Source organism: Scyliorhinus canicula, chromosome 3, assembly GCF_902713615.1.
Source record: "Scyliorhinus canicula chromosome 3, sScyCan1.1, whole genome shotgun sequence".
NCBI lineage: Eukaryota > Metazoa > Chordata > Chondrichthyes > Carcharhiniformes > Scyliorhinidae > Scyliorhinus > Scyliorhinus canicula.
The window spans coordinates 263,057,678-263,078,836 of NC_052148.1; the positions used below are offsets into that span (position 1 = coordinate 263,057,678).

The window sequence follows — 21,159 nt, forward strand, 5'->3', positions numbered from 1 at the left end:
AAAGGCCAGGACACCGGCCTCTTTCGCCTCCTACACTCCCGGCTCTACCGCAACTCCAAAAATCGCGAGTCCCCACCCTGGTTTGACCCTGGATCCAACCACCTTCGACACCGTCCCCGCCATCCCCTTCAGAATTCTTCCAGTGCTGGGCATGCCCAGAACATATGGGCGTGGTTCGCTGGACTCCCCGAACATCTGGTGCACCTGTCCTCACCCCCAAAGAACCTACTCATCCTAGTCCCGGACATGTGGGCCCGGTGCAGCACCTTAAATTGGATGAGACTAGGCCTCGCACATGAAGAGGAAGAGTTGACTCTCTCCAAGGCCTCTGCCCACGTCCCGTCCTCTATCTGCTCCCCGAGTTCCTCCTCCCATTTAGCCTTCAGCTCCTCCACTGACGACTCCTCCACCTCCTGCATTACCTTATAGATGTCAGACACCTTCCCCTCTCCTACCCACACCCCCGAAAGCACTCTGTCCATCGTCCCCTGCGAGGGCAGCAAAGGGAATCCCTCTACCTGTCGCCTAGCAAACGCCTTTACCTGCAGGTATCTGAATATGTTCCCTTGGGGAAGCCCAAATTTATCTTCCAGTTCCCCAAGGCCCGCAAACCTCCCGCCAATAAACAGGTCCCTCAATTTGCTGATGCCCGCCCTTTGCCAACCCCTGAATCCCCCATCCGTGTTCCCCGGGATGAACCGATGGTTGCCACCCAGTAGAGCCTCCATCGAGCCCCCTGTTTCCCCCCGATGCCGTCTCCACTGTCCCCAGATTCTTAGGGTCGCCGCCACCACCGGGCTCGTGGTAAACCTCTTAGGGGAGAGCGGTAAAAGGTGCCGTTACCATGGCACCCAGGCTCGTACCTCTACATGACGCCATCTCCATTCTTTTCCACGCCGCCCCTCCCCCCTCCATCACCCATTTACACACCATTGACACATTGGCTGCCCAGTAGTACCCCAGAAGGTTGGGCAGCGCCAGCCCGCCTCTATCCCTCCCTCGCTCCAGGAACACCCTCCTCACTCTCGGAGTCCCATGTGCCCACACAAAGCTCAGAATACTGCTGGTCACTCTCCTAAAGAAGGCCCTGGGGATAAATATGGGCAGGCACTGAAAAAGGAACAAGAACCTCGGAAGCACCGTCATTTTGACAGACTGTACCCTCCCCGCCAACGACAATGGCAGCATGTCCCACCTCCTGAACTCCTCCTCCATCTGATCTACCAGTCTGGTGAAGTTATGCTTGTGAAGAGTCCCCCAGTCCCTGGCCACCTGCACCCCCAGGTACCTAAAGCTCTCCCCTGCCCGCCTAAGCGGGAGCCTACCAATTCATTCCTCCTGGTCTCCAGGGTGCACCAGAAACACCTCGCTCTTGCCTAAGTTTAATTTATAATCTGAAAAGGTCCCAAACTCGGCTAGCAACTCCATCACTCCTGGCATCCCTCCCACCGGGTCCGCCACATACAGTAACAGGTCGTCGGCATACAACGACACCCTATCTTCCTCTCCACCTCGCACCAAGCCTCTCCACCTCTCTGAATCTCTCAACGCCATCACCAGCGGCTCGATTGCCAGTGCAAACAACAAGGGGGACAGGGGGCAACCCTGCCTGGTCCCTCGGTAAAGCCGGAAGTACTCCGACCTCCTCCTATTCGTGGCCACGCACGCCATCGGGGCAAAAACATCACTTTTTAATACTTAAAAACCACCTGAATCATGTAATGCCCGCTATAAAGCGTGGTTAATTGTTTTTATTGATTTATTTAACTTACTGTGGTTTCATTATGGGAAATTCTTTCAGTTTGGCTGCGGTTTCCTTTGATTTAATTTTACTGCAATAAAGACTTCCTGCTCCAGACAGGAACAGGATGTGGGACATCCCACTATCCGCAAAGTGGATTTTCTGCCCATTGAATTCAATAAATTGACCTGTAGGGAAAGAATATAAACAAAATATTAATATTTAAGGATCAGTAGTACAATGGCTATGTGACGAGACTAATAATCCAGAGGCTGGGGGTTTAAATTCCACCCTAACCGCTTGAGAATTTTGAATTCAGTTTAAAAAGATCTGTCACCATGGCGCTATCTGATTGCCAAAACCCACCTGATTCACTAATGTACTTTAGGGGATTTAACCTGTCTGTATAAATGACTCCATCCCATTCCCACACCAATGGGATGACTCTGAAATGGCCCAGGAAGCGACTCAGTCACATCAAAACATGACTCAGCAACGCGTTTGCAGGGCAACTCCGAATGCACAATAAATGTCAGACATCCCAGTGGCACCTGCATTAGAGCAGTGAATGTAAAAGATCGACGCAAACAGGATACCAACAAATTTGTGCCTTGCCGCTGTCAATTTACTTGCAAATAGAGCGGTCACAACATTGGTCACTTCACTGGAATTATACCAAGGTTAAAGGATTAAGTTATGAGGACAGTTAATGAACAGGTTGTGGCGCTAACAATTATAGTCAAAGACGAGAGACAAGATCAATCGAGGCTTTATTGCTCTGTGATGCTATTCCTCCGGCTGCAACTGAAGACTAGAGTCTGAGTGACTCACACGCATATTTATACACAAGCTCCCTGTGGGTGGAGCTAGCCGGCAGGGGCTTACCGGAGGAACCTGTATTACAGGTACAGCCATACATCCCCCTACTGCAAGTATGCATATCTACAGTGGTTATCACCACACAGGTGCCAGGTCATTTTTGTATGAACTGAGGAAGTACTTCTTAACGAAGATTAGTAGAGGTTTGGAACTTTACTCCCAATGGGTTGTGGATGTTCAGGCAATAAAAAGTTCCAAGGCTGGGGGAGTCCGGTGGTGGCCATGGAGTGAGCTGTCGCACATTTTTTTAATGCACTGAGCTCGGGGTTTGTGTGGGTGGGGAAGGCCCCAGGGATCAAAAGGGCTTTTTGGAGTGGGGGCGAGGAGGGGGGGTTGGCGTTGCCGAATATAATGAATTACCGGCATTCTGGCCTTTGCGTCTCTAGTAGCCCGGCGCAGGATTCTGTTACAGTGGAGGGATACGCGACCCCCGAGTTCGGAGACCTGGGTCAACGACATGGCTGGGTTAATCAAGTTGGAGAGGATGAAATTTGCCCTGAGGGGGTACCCGGTACAGGGGTTCTTTCGGCGGTGGCAGCCTTTTCTCGATTTCCTGGCGAAGGGGTAGAGAATGGTCGGGCTCGGCAGCAACCCGGGGGGGGGGGGGGGGGGGGGGGGGGGGGTTGTTTTTGTGGCAGTGGGTTTGTTATGGTATTTTCTTCTTTCTTGGATTGCTATTTGTCATTATTTATTTTGGAGGGGAGAGTTCTTTTCTTGTTTTGGTGTGGGAACACACCTTGTTTGTTTTAATTTGCGGGGAGAAAATTTGTTAAAATTTGTTATTGTTATTAAAAAACTTGAATAAATATTATTTTAAAAAAATATACATATAACGAATTACTCCTGGGTGGCAAACATGGTTATGGTTAGGAAATGGGGAGTGGGTTGGTATGGGGGCGGATGGAGGCAGCCTCTTGTATGGGAACAAGCTTGAGGACATTGCTAACGGAGCCTCTGCCATTATCACCGGCCAGGTACTCCGTGAGCCCAGTGGTGGTTTCGGCCTTGAGGGTGTGGGGGGCAGTGGAGGCAGCATTTGGGACTGGAGGGTACTTCGGTGTGGGCACCGATCTGTGATAATCATAGGTTTACACCGGGAGGGGCTGGATGCGAGGTTTCAGGGTTGGCGGCAGGCAGGGATTGAGCGATTCGGGGACCTCTCTATAGGGGGTAGATTTGGGAAATTAGAGGACCTGGTGGAAGAGTATGAGCTGCCCAGGGGGAATGGTTTCAGGTACTTGCTGGTCCGGGATTTCGAGGAGAGAGGTGCCATCCTTTCCCGGTTGCCGCCCTTGGGCTGCAAGATAAGGTGTTGTTGAGGGAGGGGATAGGGGAGGGAAAGGTGTCCGAGGTCTACAAGGAGCTGATGAATTGGGAGGGGGCCCCGGTGGGGGACATTAACTGGAAGTGGGAGGAGGAGCTGGTGGGTTGGAGTGGAAGTGGAGTCCGGGATGTGGGAGGAGGCTCTGCAAAGGGTGAATGTATCCTTGTCGCGTGTGAGGCTCAGTCTTATTCAGTTTAAAGTAGTTCTCATGGCGCATATGACGGTGGTGAGGATGAGTAGGTTCTTTGAGAGAGTAGAGGACAGGTGTGTGTGGAGCCCAGGGAGGCTGCGAATAATGTCCACATGTTTTTGGCATGTCCGAAGCCAAAGGGGTTCCGGTTGGGGTTTGTGGACATAACGTCCGAGCTGTTGGGGGTAAAGGTGGCCCCAAGTCCAAATGTAGCAATATTTGGGGTGTCAGAAGACCCTGGATTCCAGTGGGCGAGAGAGGCCGATGTTTTGGACTTTGCCTCCCTGATAGCCTGGAAAGGGATTTTGCTTGGGTGGAGGGACTCGGAGCCACCAAAAACAGTGGGGGGTTTCATTGATTTATTTAAGGATGATTGAGGTGTCAGCAGAGGGGAAGGCAGGACGGGAGGCAGGTTGTTGGTTATTTATTACGTTGTATAATTTTACTTCTGCTTTTATTTGTTTAGTTTGTTGTTTGTGCAAGTTCCTGAATAAAATATTTATATTAGAGAAAAATTTCCAAGACTGAGATTGATGAATTTTATTCGGTAAGGGTATTGAGGGATAATTGAGGAAATTGAATTGAGGAACAGACCAGCGGTGATCTAACTGAATGGTGGAACATATTACCGGAGCTGGTTGGTCCACTCCTGTTCCTATCGATACACTCAGTGAAACCATTTGAAAATACTATTGGCCACTAGTTACATTACACGGTAGCCTTGTGCATAGCACAATTGCTTCACAGCTTCAGGGTCCCAGGTTCGATTCCGGCTTGGGTCACTGTCTGTGTCGAGTCTGCACATCCTCCCCGTGTGTGCGTGGGTTTCCTCCGGGTGCTCCGGTTTCCTCCCACATTCCAAAGATGTGCAGGTTAGGTGGATTGGACATGATAAATTGCCCTTAGTGTCCAAAATTGCCCTTAGTGTTTGGTGGGGTTACTGGGTTATGGGGATAGGGTGGAGGTGTTGACCTTGGGTAGGGTGCTCTTTCCAAGAGCCGGTGCAGACTCGATGGGCCGAATGGCCTCCTTCTGCACTGTAAATTCTATGATATCTATGACAATGGTAAATCCTAGTTTGAACTTTTCAACTCCATCCTTTGCCCACAGAGTTCTAACCAAAGTAATGTTGTTGACTTTGCATTCATTGATGCAAGGATGTTTGGAAAAGGGACACTTCCCATTTGAAGTACATCCCCTCCCCTCTTCCTCGGTAATCACAATTGTTCCTCAGAGTTCCTCAGGTCCATGAGGCCCTCTATACCTAAAGCTAGAAAGTTAGCAGCTGATCCAGAATTTTATTGATTCCATCCAAACCCAATGTGCTCATCTTGAAAAAGGATCTACCAAATTCAGGTGTGTCCTTGCCAGCTCCTCAGTGATGTAGGCGAAATGTCAACTAGTCAGCTCCTGGGTGAGTGATTAACCTGGGCAATAATAATTGCCCACTCGTCCATAGGTTAAAATCAGCCCCCCACCGTGTAAATTGTGCGCAATATAATTGTAACACGAATGATATATACAGATCAGCTATTCTCATCATTGCCTCCAAATACAGGTTTGACCAACACTTTTTCACAAGGGCGTTGGGCAATCATCTTCTGTTTGTTTGTCCGTAGTTGGCACTACTAGTCTGAACTTCATCAGCTGTCGATGTCAAAATTTATTTTCTGTCACTTTAAGGTTTCTCTGACAATCAATAACAAAAGTAGCTGACAGCAAGAAATTAACCTGCTCTCCTCTACAATTAATTCACTTCGGATCGAATGGCAATTGGCTGCAGGAAGTCTCAGTGAGTGAGAAAGCAACATTGTTTTCAAAAGAGGACAATTTTAACCAAGCCAAAATCACATTGAGGTAATTCCAATGAAAAAAATACAGTATTAAAATATTCCATCGCCTGGTTAACTTTGTCCTCCGGTAACAAAACGTTCCAGTTAGGGAATTGACAGGTGTTGAAATCCACAGCAACTTGGTCAGTTAACCAAGCTGCTTGCTGTTCATGGTGTGTGTTTGGATTAATGGGTTAAAGGTTTCTATTCAGAGCCGGGTACGCAGCTGTGACTGTAACTGAGAGAAACGAAACTGAAAGTGAACAATATCAAGACAAGGGAATTGGGTAGGGCGGGGAGGCGCAGAGTGCAGGAAAACGAAACTCCCAAAATCTGACCCAAATTATAACGGCATTTAAGATGAATGCAATGCGCAGGACGCGACAGACACAACATTGAATTCAACATTGAATACAATCCCTGGTGCAAATCTGTTTGAAAGATGAAACAAAATTAGTTGAAATTACCAGATTTTAACAGGAGTCTCCCAATAACCTCATATTGATAATCCAGGATCTCTATCAAATATATAGTTTGTTCCAAATTCTGAACTCTTCATTTACTTAGCAATATGTCTAAATTAATGCATGCGTCATGTCCGTCAATGTTATATATCATTTCATCTTCAAACATTCCCTTTCCTATTGCAGACAGGAGTTTCTTACCAGGTTCTGTTTTCCTCTTCCGTCGACGGACTTTGATATAAACCTTCCCGTTTCCCAACACAAACACAGTGACTCCGTCCCGGCTGCAAACATGTTGAATTCTCTGCCCTGTGAGAACTCCCTCTGTCTGTGAGCTGGGTTTGTGCTGGATTCCTGAGCCCAGCTCCCCCCAACACAACATGTTCCTCTCTCTCTGTCTGTCTGTCTCTCTGTGTCTCTCTCAGCGCTCGGATCCTCTTTATTATTCCTCTTTCAAACAATCAGCAACCAGAGAGAGAAAAATTATTTCCCTGCAGAGATTTAGCTGTCAGGCAGATAAACAAATCGCTTCCTCTTCCAGAGCTGTTGCTGCTGCTACAGATCCAATTGGTCTGACAGTCTCTCTCTCTCACACACACAAGATATTTATTTATCTGGGAGATCCCCTTTTTCTGGCCCCGCCTCTGACCCAACTGGGCCAGCCAATGGCAACAAGAGCTGGATTGTTTTGGGAAGGTAACTTTGAGTTGGATTTACCGATCAGTTTCTGTTTCCCAACAGTCTTTGTTATTGCAGCGTTCCGTCAGAGTGATGAAAGGGAACTGAGAGAGAAACGGAATCGTGAATGAGGATTGAACTCGGGGGACAGGTTCAACCCGGCTGCCTCTAAGAATCTCTCTCATGTATCAGGGAATTCATTCCCTTTCTGTGGCCCTGCCCCTGAACCCGCTTGTGCCAGGGAATGGCAACAAGAATGTGCCCATGTGGTGCAGAGGGTCAGTGTGGATGGGAGACTGTTTTATGTTTGAGACCTCCGCTCTCATAGAATCATAGAATTTACAGTGCAGAAGGAGGCCATTCGGCCCATCGAGTCTGCACCGGCCTTTGGAGCACCCACCCAAGCCCATGCCTCCACCCTATCTTCATAACCCAGTAACACCACCTAACCATTTGGACACTAAGAGCAATTCAGCATGACCAATCCACCTAACCTGCACATCCTTGGACTGTGGGAGGAAACCGGAGCACCTGCAGAAACGGAGAGAAAGCGCAAACTCCGCACAGTCACCCGAGGCCGGAATTGAACCTGGGAACCTGGAGCTATGGGGTTAGGTACGTTTTGGCGCAGCCATTTGGGCGCGGCCGTTGTGGCGCCAGCCGTTTTGGCGCCAAAATAACATTTCTTTATTTGTGAATTAGCCTCAGGTGAGTTGGCTGCTGGTGCGGGTGCGTTGAGTTGGGTGCTGGTGCGTTCTATCACCATCTTTTTATATATTTTTTAACTAAACCAATTCGCATACCCATATGATGGCTGAGGCAGTATCAACGAAACGTGGTAAAGAAAAATTTGTTCATAACGGATTCCTTTACGTCTTTGACAAAACAAGCAAAAGTGACAGCGAAGTGAAATTTTGGCGTTGTGAGCAAAAAAACCGGTGCAAAGCACGTCTCCATACTAAAGCTGCAAACGTGGTGAGGCAGCTGAACAGCCATTCGCATGATGCTTCTGCTGCACAAGTAGAGGTTGCACTCGTGAAAACTAAAATAAAAAAGAGAGCACAGGAAACCCTTGAGGCACCGACTGTAGTTGTTAATGAATGTTTGACAGACATATCCCAAGCTAGTCTACCAGCCATTCCTAATATATCTGCTTTGAGGAGAATGATAAGCAGAAAGCGTAATTATGTATTGAACGCCCCCACCAATCCAAGTGATTTACAACAATTGATTGTGCCAGAATGCTACAGGATGTATGTCCCTCAACCAGGAGTGGAAGAAAATTTTTTACTTTGTGATAGCGGACCAGGTCACGACCGGATATTAATCTTCGGAAGACAGAGCTGGCTACAGCACTTATTGACATCTGATATATGGTTTGCAGATGGCACATTCAGTATTGCTCCCAGCCTCTTTTCTCAGATATATGTAATTATGGTAAAAAAACACGGAGGAGTTACTCCTACGGTTTATGCTCTTTTGCCCAACAAGCAACGCACCACATATGCAAGAATGTTCGCATTATTGAAAGAAATCGAACCCAACTTGAAACCCAGTTCAATCGTCTGTGATTATGAACAAGCTGCGCACAGTGCTATGAAAGACATATTCCCTGATGTTCAAATAAAAGGATGTTTTTTTCATTTAGCTCAAAATATGCAAAAACATCTAGCTAGTATGGGGTTCCGTAGTTTGTATAACACTGATCCAGATTTCGCGTTAAAAGCTAAAATGATTATTGCCATTGCCTTTGTACCTTTGAACAAAATCAATGAATATCTGGATGCTTTAGCGACCCAACTGCCGCAAGAACTTCAAGATTTACTGAACTGGTTTGAAGATACATATGTTGGTTGTCTGAACAGGCGAGGAAATGGTAGACGAACACCTTTATTTCGCCCTGAGATTTGGAACCTTTATCAGAGAACATTAAACGGGGAAGACCGCACAAACAATAATGCGGAGGCAGCCCACCGTCGATTGAAATATGAACTTGGCATGCATCATCCCACCATATGGAAACTAATTGATGGCCTGCGTAAAGTACAGAAAGGTAGAGATGCATATTATGAAAGGTTACTAGCCGGCCATGAACCGCCACAAAAACTAAAAAGTATAGAGATGCAGATAAAAGAATACATGAAACTGTTCTTAAATTTGAAAACATGGATGCTATCGAGTATTTGAGGAGCCTTGCTCATAATTACCAAATGAACTAAACTAAAGGTTTTTTAACTTTAGTTTTTAACTAAATGAACTAATTTAAGGTTTTTAATTTACAATAAAGATAAAAGAATACATGAAAGTGTTCTTAAATTTGAAAATTTGAGTACTTGAGGAGCCTTGCTCATAATCACCAAATGAACTAAACTAAATGAACTAATTTAAGGTTTTTAAATTTACTTGCAACAATTTGCAACAAGTTACTAGCCACAAAAACTAAAAGAATTTCTGTCGTCTGCGCCCAAACGGCCGCGCCAAATTGGCTGCGCCCAATTGTCCCATGGCGCCCAAACGGCTGCGTCCAAACGGCCGCGCCAAAACGGCCGCGCCCAATTGTCCCATCCCCAAGCTATGAGGTAGCAGTGCTAACCACTGCGCCACCGTGCCGCTGCTAATCACTCTTCACTCCTCACATCATCTACAGGAATCTGATTTATTCATTGTTCGGTGATCTACTTTCAAATCCTTCACATGGTGGAAGACGATCTTCTTTCTGTTCCATCAGTAAGACACCTTCTTCCATTTAACAATGGCAGCCTGGGTAAAACTAACTATGGCAGCACGGTAGCACAGTGGTTAGCACTGTGCCTTCATAGCGCCAGGTTCAATTCCCTGCTGGGCCACTGTCTGTGTGGAGTCTGCACGTTCTCCCCGTGTGTACGTGGGTTTCCTCCGGGTGCTCCGGTTTCCTCCCACAGTCCAAAGATGTGCAGGCTGGGTGGATTGTACATGCTAAATTGCCCTTAGTGTCCAAAAAGTTTGGGTTACGGGGATAGGGTGAAGTGAGGGCTTAAAGTGAGTCGGTGCAGGCTCGATGGGACGAATGGCCTCCTTCTGCACTGTATGTTCTATGTTCTAACTTCTCATTGACAATGAAAGCCTCCATTTCGATGTCTTCTGAAGTTACAGATATAGTCTCCATTTTCATTCCGTGAGCTCACGTTTAATGGTGTGATGTGGCGCGCTGGCCCAGCTGTACATTCAGGCACAAATCATTCAAGGTGGAAGGCCCAACAGCTGTTCTGAGTTTCACAATGTTGGAGCAGCTATTGTTTGGTGAGATGCTGAACTGAATCACTCTGTATCATTTTAGATGTAGATTTGTCACATGTACCAATGTACAGTGAAAAGTATTGTTCTGCGTACAGTCCAGGCAGATCGTTCCATACATGAGAAACATAGGACATACGATAAATACACAATGTAAATACATAGACACAAACATGGGATGAAGTATAGGGAGCGTGGTGCTACCCAGTAGAGAAGATGTGTGAAGAGATCAGGTCAGTTCCTGAGAGGGTCATTTAGGAGTCTGGTAACAGCGGGGAAGAAGCTGTTTTTGAACCTGTTAGTGCGCGTTCTCAGACTTTTTTATCTTCTGCCTGACGGAAGAGGTTGGAAGAGAGAATCACCGGGTGGGAGGGGTCCTTGATTATGTTGTCCGCTTTCTCAAGTCAGCGGGAGGTGTAGACAGAGTCAATGGATGGGAGGCGGGCTTGTGTGATGGACTGGGCTGTGTTCCCGACTCTGTAATATCTTACAGTCTTGGGCGGAGCAGTTGCCATACCAGGCTGTGATGCAGCCAGATAGGATGCTTTCTATGATGCATCTGTAAAAATTGGTAAGAGTCAAGGTGGACATGCCGAATTTCCTTAGTTCGTGAGGAAGTATAGGCACTGTTGTACTTTCTTCGTCATAGCGTCGGCATGGGTGGACCTGGACAGAATTTTGGGAATGTGCACACCAAGAAATTTGAAGCTGTCAACCATCTCCACCTTTTGGTTGGTCGATGATGTAATGATCTGTTACTTGTGATGGGAAGGATAATTCACCACAAACAAGTTAAGGTAAATGACTGACATGACTCCATCTTGGTTAAGCATGACCTGAGTTGAGATTGTTTTCATAGCAGAGAAATGGTATATATGTCTGCTATTAATTTATTATTAAATCAAATTTTTAACCCAAAGTGTATTTTAAATGTGAATTGCTGCTCAATGATTTTCTGAATCAATTCCAAAGTTACTAATGTGGGATCCACAGATTTTTGTTAATGATTTAGATTAAATGGACTTCCGGTGGCGGCGATGTCCGAGTGAGCCGCACATTCGGTGGGCTCTCACTCCGGCCGGCTGGAACAGCTGTTTCCCCGCGATAGCGGGACTACGGAGGCGGCAGAAAGGCTGCCTGGAACAGAGGAGGAGAGCGGGCTGCAGATGATGTAAGTGTGGGAGGCCAGCAGGTGAGGAAGAAGGAGAGAGAGAGAGAAGGAGGAAGCTGACCTGCAGGGTAAGATGGCGGACCCACGGACCTTCCTTCCTCCAGGACAAAGGGAAAAAGAAAAAGTTTGGAGTTGCTGAGGAGGGACAGCTTGGACCCACTTCAGATGCCCAGGAGGTAAAATTGAAGGAGCTGGGCGAAGGAAAGCGGCAGCGGAGGCGCTGAGGAGCGGGCTGCGGCATATGGAACAGCGGGATTCCAGAAGGCAGAAGAAGAAGGAGAAAAGGGACAGAGACAAGGACCGGAAGAAAATTACCTGGGACCTAAGATGGCGGACACACGGAACCCGGACTCAGCAATCCAGCTGGCGCTGGATAACATGCTCCAGGTAATGAAGTCCAGTTTTGAAGCGCTGAAGCGGGACAGCTTGGACCCAATCCAGAAAGCGGTGGATCAGCTGAACCAGAGGCTGGACGCCCAGGATGTTAAAGTTAAGGAGCTGGGAGAAGCGGTGGAGGAGCAGGCGGATGCGCAAACGGTTGCAGCGCTAGAAGTGGACGGCCTGAAAGAGCGGCAGAGAAGACTGCTGGACAGAGTGGAGGAGCTGGAGAATAGAGTCCGCAGGAACAATCTGAGGATGGTCGGCCTCCCGGAGGGGGCGGAGGGAGCTGATGCTGCAGCGTTTGTAGCAGACCTGCTGAAGCAGCTGATGGGGGCCGAAGCCTTTCCGCGACCGCTGGAGCTGGAGGGGGCACACAGGGTGCAGGCAAGGCAGGGGCGGCTGGGCGGACCCCCCCGCCCGATGGTGATTAGGTTCCACAGGTTCGTGGACAAGGAGCGGGTGCTGCAGTGGGCAAAGAGCGCCAGGAGCAGCACGTGGAATAACAGTGTGCTCCGCATCTATCGGGACCTAAGCCAGGAGGTGGCTCGGCGGCGAGCAGCCTTTAAGAATGTCAAGGAGGTGCTGTTCAAGAAGCACGTGAAGTTTGGTCTGCTGTTCCCAGCTCGGCTATGGGTCACGCACCAGGGTCAACACCACTACTTTTCCGAGCCCGAAGAAGCGATGGATTTTGTGAGGGACCTGGGGCTGGTCCCGAAAGGAGGCCCCAAGGACGCGAGTTAGGGCCCGAGGATTTCTGTGGGGAGGAACGCCGAATGTGCCTGGACTGCTGCTCAACGGTTTGCTGGGCCAATGGGGCCAAGTGGAACATTTGAGACTCTTTCCTTTGTTCATGGACATTTATGTGCTTTTTCTCTTTTTTCTATGTTTTTTCCCTTTTTTTTGCCTGTTTGGGCTTTTTGTGCAGCTCGCGGAAGACACTGGAGCCGGCTTGCCCCAGTGGGGGGGGAGGAGGGTGGGGAAACAAGGGGAATGGGACAGGAAGGCGCCGGAGTGTTGAGTCACCGGGCTAGCAGATTGGCTAGTCAAGGAAGTCAGATGGGGGGGAAAGCTATAGCCAGTAGATGGCAGGGGTGGGGGTATCGGGAGATGGGGTTAGGGGAGGGGGGGGTTGTTCTGCTGACGGGAGAGGGACTTGAAATAGGCACTGGAAAGGAGGTCGAGGGTGGAGGCAGCTATAGGGTGGGCCAGGAAGGGCGCGACGCACGGGTCAGGGGCCGGCCCGAGAAAGGCTATGGCTGACCGGCGGGGTGGGGGGGGTGGGATGTGCCCCCCGACCAGGCTGATCACCTGGAACGTCAAGGGACTGAATGGGCCGGTTAAGAGGGCCCGTGTGTTCGCGCACTTGCGGGCCCTGAGGGCGGACGTAATTATGTTGCAGGAGACACATCTGAAAGTGTCAGACCAGACCAGGCTAAGGAAGGGCTGGATTAGCCAGGTCTTCCACTCGGACTTGGACTCGAAGTCCAGAGGGGTGGCAATCATGATCAACAAGCGTGTGCAATTTGAGGCAGAGGGCATATCCGCAGACAGCGGGGGCAGATACCTGATGGTACGGGGCAGGCTGGAGGGGAGAAGAGTGGTGCTGGTGAATATATATGCCCCGAACTGGGATGACGTGGACTTCATTAAAAGAGTGCTGGGGAAGATCCCGGACTTGGATTCTCGCAGGCTAATAATGGGAGGGGACTTTAACATGGTCCTTGACCCGACTTTGGATCGGTCGTGTCCCAGAACGGGTAGACTCTCAGCAATGGCAAGGGAGCTGAAAGGGTTTATGGAGCAAATGGGGGCAGTGGACCCCTGGAGGGAGGGACAGCCAACAGGAAGGGGCTACTCGTTTTACTCGCACGTCCACAAAGTATATTCCAGGATAGATTTCTTTGTGCTAAGCAGGGACTGTAGGGGGGAGGTAAAGAACACGGAATACTCAGCAATTACCATTTCAGACCATGCCCCGCATTGGGTGGACCTGCAGTTAGCGGGAGCGAGTTATCAACGCCCGCAATGGAGGCTAGATGTGGGATTGCTGTCGGAGGAGGGGATCTGCGAGAGGCTTCGGAAATGTATAAAAAATTACCTGCAGGTGAATGACACTGGGGAGGTCTCAGCGGCGACCGTGTGGGAGGCGCTAAAGGCAGTAGTGCGGGGGGAGCTGATTTCAATTGGGGCCCATAGAGCCAAGGCAGACCGGGCAGAGATGGATAGATTGGTCAGGGAAATGGGCCGGATAGATGAAGAGCACGCGGAGTCCCCGGGGGAGGTTTTACTCAGGGAGAGGCAGAGGCTACAGGCGGAACTGGGGGCACTATCCACGAGCAGGGCCGTGGAACAGCTTAGGAAGGCGAGGGGAGTGGTGTACGAGTATGGGGAAAAGGCTAGCAGACTGTTAGCGCAGCAACTTAGGAGGAGGGAGGCGGCCAGGGAAATAGGTAGAGTGAGGGACGAGGGGGGGCACAAAGTGGAGGATCCGGCAGAATTGAATAGGGTATTCCGGGACTTCTATTGTAAGCTGTATACTTCGGAGCCGCCAGAAGAACCGGAGGGGATGAAAAGGTTTCTGGATGGGTTAACATTCCCAACAGTTGGGGGGGGGGCGAGTGGAAGAGCTGGGGGCCCCGATTAGAGTAGAGGAGGTATTGGGGGGCCTAAAGGCCATGCAGTCGGGGAAGTCCCCGGGGCCGGGTGGATACCCAGTAGAGTTTTATAGGAAGTTCTCGGAGCTGGTGGGTCCGGTCTTGGCGAGGGTTTTCAATGAGGCAAGGGACAGAGGGACCCTGCCGCCGACGATGTCACAAGCCACCATATCTCTGATATTAAAGCGGGGTAAAGACCCGGAGGTGTGCGGGTCCTACAGGCCAATCTCCCTGATTAATGTAGATGCCAAGCTCCTGGCAAAGGTACTGGCGGGTAGAATGGAGGACTGTGTACCGGAGGTGATTGGGGAGGATCAAACGGGGTTCGTGAAAGGTAGGCAGCTGGCGGCCAGTCTGAGGAGATTGCTCAATGTGATAATGATGCCCCCGGCGGGTAGAGAGGTGGAGGTAGTGGTGGCTATGGACGCCGAGAAGGCCTTTGACCGGGTGGAGTGGGAATATCTATGGGAGGTGCTCGGACGGTTTGGGTTCGGGGAGGGATTGGTGGATTGGATCAAATTATTATATCAGGCCCCGAGGGCCAGCGTCAGGACCAACAGAGAAGTGTCGGAGTACTTTAGGTTGTACCGAGGGACCAGGCAGGGCTGCCCGCTCTCCCCGCTGCTGTTTGCGCTGGCCATAGAGCCGCTGGCGATTGCGCTGAGAGCCGCAGAGGGTTGGAAGGGGATGGTGAGGGGCGGGGTTGAACATAGGGTTTCTCTTTATGCAGACGACCTGCTCCTGTACGTGTCGGACCCAGTGGCCGGGATGGGAACTATACTGGGAATGCTGAGGGAGTTCGGCCAGTTCTCAGGATACAAATTAAATACGGTCAAGAGTGAAATGTTTGTGGTACAGGCAAGGGGCCAGGAGAACAGATTGAGAGGGCTACCGTTTAGGCTGGTTGAGGAAAATTTCCGGTATTTGGGAATCCAGGTGGCACGAGACTGGGGCAGGCTGCATAAGTTAAATTTGGCCAGGGTGGTGGAGCAAATGAAGGGAGAGTTTCGGAGATGGGATGCACTCCCGCTGTCGCTGGCAGGGAGGGTGCAGACTGTAAAGATGACAATCCTCCCTCGATTTTTGTTTATTTTTCAGTGCCTCCCGATCTTTATCCCACAGTCCTTCTTCAAAAGAGTTAACGGGCTGATCATGAGCTTTGTCTGGGCGGGAAAGTCTCCGCGGGTGAAGAAGGCAATGTTGGAGAGGAACCGTAGCGAGGGGGGGCTGGCGTTGCCGAGTCTGGTCAATTATTACTGGGCGGCCAACATCGCTATGATAAGGAAGTGGATGGTGGGTACGGGGTCTATTTGGGAGCGGGTGGAGGCGGCTTCGTGCAGGGGCTCCAGTTTGGAAGCCCTGGTCACGGCTCCTCTACCGCTGCCGCCGGCCAAGTACACCACCAGCCCGGTAGTGGTGGCGACCCTGCGGATATGGGGCCAGTGGAGGAGGCATGTGGGGGAGATGGGGGCGTCTGTCTGGGCGCCAATCTGCGACAACCATCGGTTTGCCCCCGGCAGTATGGATGGGGGGTTCCGAGTATGGCGGCGAGCAGGGGCGGGAAGGGTGGGTGATATGTTCCTGGAAGGGAGCTTCGCGAGTTTGAGGAGCTTGGAGGAGAAATTTGGGTTGGTAAGGGGAAATGATTTTAGATACCTACAGCTGCGGGACTTTGTTCGTAGACAGGTCCCATCTTTCCCGCGCCTCCCGCCAATGGGGATCCTAGACAGAATAGTCTCTGGGAGGGACGAAGGGGAGGGTAGAGTCTCGGGTATTTATAAGGTGCTCATGAGGGAGGAAGGGTCCCAGACAGAGGAACTGAAACTTAAATGGGAGGAGGAGCTAGGCGGGGAAATGGAGGAAGGGCTGTGGGCAGAGGCCCTGAGTAGGGTAAACTCGACCGCGACATGTGCAAGGCTCGGGCTGATCCAATTTAAGGTCGTTCACCGGGCCCATATGACGGTGGCTCGGATGAGCAAATTTTTCGGGATAGAGGACAAATGCGCTAGGTGCGCGGGAGGACCAGCGAACCATGTGCACATGTTTTGGGCATGCCCTGAGCTGAGGGGGTACTGGGAGGGATTTGCGGGGGTCATGTCCCAGGTGCTAAAAACAAGGGTGGTGATGAGTCCAGGGGTGGCAATTTTTGGGGTTTCGGAAGACCCGGGCGTCCAGGGGGAGAAAGCGGCCGATGTGCTGGCCTTTGCTTCCCTGATAGCCCGGCGACGAATATTATTGGCGTGGAGGGACTCAAAGCCCCCGAAGACTGAGTGGTGGCTTGCGGACATGTCAAGTTTCCTGGGGATGGAAAAAATTAAGTTCGCCTTGAGGGGATCTGTGCAGGGGTTCACCCGGAGGTGGCAACCATTTATTGACTTCTTTGCGGGAGAGTGAGCGTCAGCAGGGGGGTGGGGGGGAGGGGGGGGGGGGGGGGGTAGAGTAGAGTAGGAGGGAAAATATGGCGGGTAGTACGGGTGGGAGGGGAGCGGGCTTGTGCAATACGGTACGATGGAAGTATTGAAAGTACGTGGATGTTTGCACATTTTTGCCTTTTTTGCTTCCTTTCTGATGATGTCTGTAACTGTTTATAAAGCCAAAAACTACCTCAATAAAATTGTTTATTAAAAAAAAAAAAATGATTTAGATTAAATGTGGGTAAATGGAGTTGAGGTAGAGACCAGCAATGGTCTGTTGAATGGTAGAACAGACATGAGGGGCCAAATGACAGTCCCCTTGCCCACGGCAACTCCAAAGGTTTTCCCACCCAAACTCTTAACACCAACAGGACAGTGAGGTAAAAGAAAGAGCCCCATAATGCAAATCAGATTTCTGCCTCTCGGAGGAATTCAATACAATTGATGCTGAGACCGATTTAAAAAAACACATTCAAAAGTTGTTGTGTAGTGAGTCCTCGTCACTCACTGTATCCACCTTCTAGCTTACAAATTGGGGAGTGATACCTTGGAGGTTGCCAGCATTGAGAAATCTGGGCAGCACGGTGGCACAGTGGTTAGCACTGCTGCCTACGGCGCTGAGGATCTGGGTTCAAATCCCGGCCCTGGGTCACTGTCCGTGTGGAGTTTGCACATTCTCCCCGTGTCTGCGTGGGTTTCACCCCCACAACCCAAAGATGTGCAGGATAGGTGGATTGGCCACGCCAAATTGCCCCTTAATTGGAAAAAATAATTGGGTACTCTAAATTTATTTTAAAAACATTGAGAAATCTGAAGGAGCTGGGTGATCACTTGGTCTGCTTGTATCTGGGAGGTTTTTACACTGTACCTGTCAGATTAGCAACAGACTGAAGCAGCAGACATGTGTATTACACTCCCACACCAGACCCTTACAGTTGCTAGGATACCAGATAGAAACCCCAGGACAGAAACTCCAGGAGCGACTCCACACACATAGGGATATGGGATATCAAAACAAACTTTATTACGAACACAATATTAAACTCCCTTTGACATCATACAAGAAAATAGCTAACAATTACCCTTTAAACAATGATTCGCCAGGCAGGAGTGTTCCCTTCCAGTCGGGGAACACTTCAGCAGTCAAGGGCATTCAGCCTCTGATCTCCGGGTAAGCGTTCTCCAAGGCGGCCTTCAGGAAGCGTTACAACGCAGAATCGCCGAGCAAAAACTTATATCCAAGTTCCGCACACATGAGTGCGGCCCCAACCGCGACCTGTGATTCATGTCACATTACATTCATCCCCCACCATCTGGCCTGGGTTTGCGAAATCCTACCAACTGTCCTGGCTTGAAGCGATTCACACCTCTTTAACCTGGGATTACCCCTCTCTCTCACTCAGTAAATACTTAATTACCTGCAAATGCTTGCATTCAAAGTATCATCTTGCATCTTTGGCTTTGTCTATATATAGGTTTCTGGAACCTACCTCTTCATTCACCCGAGGAAGGAGCAGTGCTCCGAAAGCTAGTGATTTGAAACAACCCTGTTGGACTTTAACCTGGTGTTATCAGACTTCTTCCTGCCCTTAAACAATGCTTAACAATAAAATGAAACACTTCAACTCCTGTTATCTTTTTATCTCCAATCAAGCAAAACCCTTCTCAGGTCAAAACCCACTTTTAAATACAGTTAGCAGACCCAGGAATACTTGCTGTATGGAGATGTCTTGGATAAACTGCTTTGAGAGATTTGTCAGGAACCAGCTTACAGGTTCTTGCCTGTGTCAAACTACTGTTTAACTTCCCAGTAAGACGTTCCAGTTCTGTTCACAGTCAAATCTTTAACTCATTGTTTTCAGAAGCTGCTAGTCTATTCACAGACATGTCTAAAACGAAACTCAACACCTGACTGCCTCAGCCCCTGGCTCCTCCCATTAACCACATCCTCTCCAGTTATGACTATCTGACTAAGGCTAAACACAATGGTCTGGATTCTCCGTCACCAGCTACCAATAGCAGAGTTCTGAATGCGGCTGAGAATCCAGTGCCGTCCAAAAAAACCAGGATTGTCAGCGAGTGGTGATCCCGTTCCAATGCTCTGGTTCCCCATTCGTGGTGGTATCAAGGCTCGCGCAGTAACGTGCTTTCTGCAGAGAAAAATAAAAATTCTGGACAAAGAAATAGACAAGTTGCAAAAAAAAGATTTCGGATTGGGGAGAGTGGATGCTAGTAAAATAAGACAGGATCTGGCCATGGTAAACTGGAAAAAGTTACTTGGAGGGAAATCTACAGAAGCCCAGTGGGGGCCATTCCAAAAGGAAAAGGGGAGGATACAGACCCAACATATTCCCTCTCAGGTAATAGGAAGGAGTAATAAGCTGAGAGAACCATGGATGACCAGAGATATGCAGGATACAATGAAAAGGAAAAGAGGGTCCTTTAGCAAGTACAAGAGGAGCAAACTAATGGAGGCATTAGTGGAGTACTGGAAGTGCAGGATGGAGCTTAAGAAAGCAATTAGGAGAGCAAAAGGGGATACGAGGAAGCTCTGGCTGATAAAAGTATGAAAAGTCCCATGATATTCTATAAGTATTTCAATAGGAAGAGGATAACTCGGGAAAGAGTAGGGCCCATTAGGGACCAATGGGGAAATCTGTGGGTGGAGCCAGAGGACATTGGTAGGGTGTTGAATGAATACTGCACATCTGTCTCCACCCAAGGAAATGAGGAGGCAGATGTGGAACTCAGGGAGAGAGAGACTGTGAGGTTCTGGAGCAAATTGTCTCGGGAGTGACAAGGTATTGGAGGTGTTGGTAGGCTTAAAAGTGGACAAATCTCCAGGTCTGGATGTATTGTGTCCCATGATGCTGTGGGAGGCGAGGGAGGAGAGTGCAGGGCCTCTGACCCAAATTTCTGATTCCTCTCTGGCCACGTGGACGGTGCCAGAGGACTGGAGAACAGCTAATGTGGTCCCACTATTTAAGAAAGTATGTAGAGGTAAGCCAGGGAACTACAGACCAGTGAGTCCCACATCAGTGGTAGGGAAACTATTGGAAAAAAATCGGAAGGAGGGAATCCATCTCCACTTGGAGAGGCAAGGTTTGATCAGGGGTAGTCAGCATGGCTTTGTCAGGGGGAGGTCATGCCTACCAAATTTGATTAAATTATTTGAGCACATGGCCAGGCGTATGGATGAGGGTAGTGCAATTGATGTAGTTTACATGGATTTCAGCAAAGCCTTTGACAAGGCCCCACCTGGGAGACCTATAAAGAAGGCAAATGCACATAGGGTACAGGGTGATTTGATAAGGTGGATTCAAATTTGGCTTAGCTGTAGAAGACAGAGAGTGATGAAAGATGGCTACTTTAGTGACTAGAAGCCAGTGTCCAGTGGGGTACCACAAGGATCTGTGCTGGGCCCCCTTTTGTTTGGCATTTATATAGATGTGGGGGGTAGGATCAGTAAGTTTGTGGATGACACAAATATTAGTCAGGTGGTTAACAGTGAGGTTGAGTGTCTTGGGTTACAGGAGGAACAGACGGGACAGTCTAATGTGCAGGAAAGTGGCAGATGGAATTTAATCCTGATAAGTGTGGGCAGCATGGTGGCACAGTGGTTAGCACTGCTGCATCACCGAGCCGAGTTCCCAGGTTCGATCCCAGCTCTGGGTCATTGTCTGTGTGGAGTTTGCACATTCTCCCCGCCTCCACAACCCAAAGATGTGCAGGGTAGGTGGATTGGCCATGCTAAATTGCGTCTTAATTGGAAAAGATGCATTGGGTACTCTAAATTATAAAATAAAAGCGTGAGGTGGTATACTTTGGAAGGAGCAATGTGACAAGGAAGTATTCAATGAATGGCCTCACACTGGGAAGTTGTGAGGATCAAAGGGACCTTGGATTGTTTGTCCATAGATCTCTGAAGGGGGAAGGGCAGGCTAATAGGGTGATGAAAAAGGCATATGGGTCACTTGCCTTTATCAATCAAGGCATCAATTACAAAAGCAGGTCATGTGGTGCTATGCATGTACATATTAATGTATATACTCACCTATTAATGTATATAGTTATCTATACAACCTCTGACCAGCAGGTGGCGACCGAGATCCACCATGTGGCTCCACAGATCCAGCAGTTGGTAGTAAGTTGTACTGG

General features: G+C 49.3%; 1 protein-coding gene across 1 annotated transcript in view; it reads right to left on the bottom strand.

Moving 5' to 3' along the window:
* Positions 1 to 6,998, bottom strand: part of LOC119963671 (probable E3 ubiquitin-protein ligase HERC3) — a 141,174-nt gene extending 134,176 nt beyond the window's left edge. The window contains exons 1-2 of the mRNA XM_038792988.1: positions 6,632 to 6,998; positions 1,773 to 1,929 (exon numbers count right to left, since the gene is read on the bottom strand). Of these exons, the coding sequence (XP_038648916.1) occupies positions 1,773 to 1,929; positions 6,632 to 6,812 (338 nt within the window). The 5' untranslated portion in view covers positions 6,813 to 6,998. The remainder of the gene's footprint in view (positions 1 to 1,772; positions 1,930 to 6,631) is intronic.
* Positions 6,999 to 21,159: the final 14,161 nt, after the last annotated feature.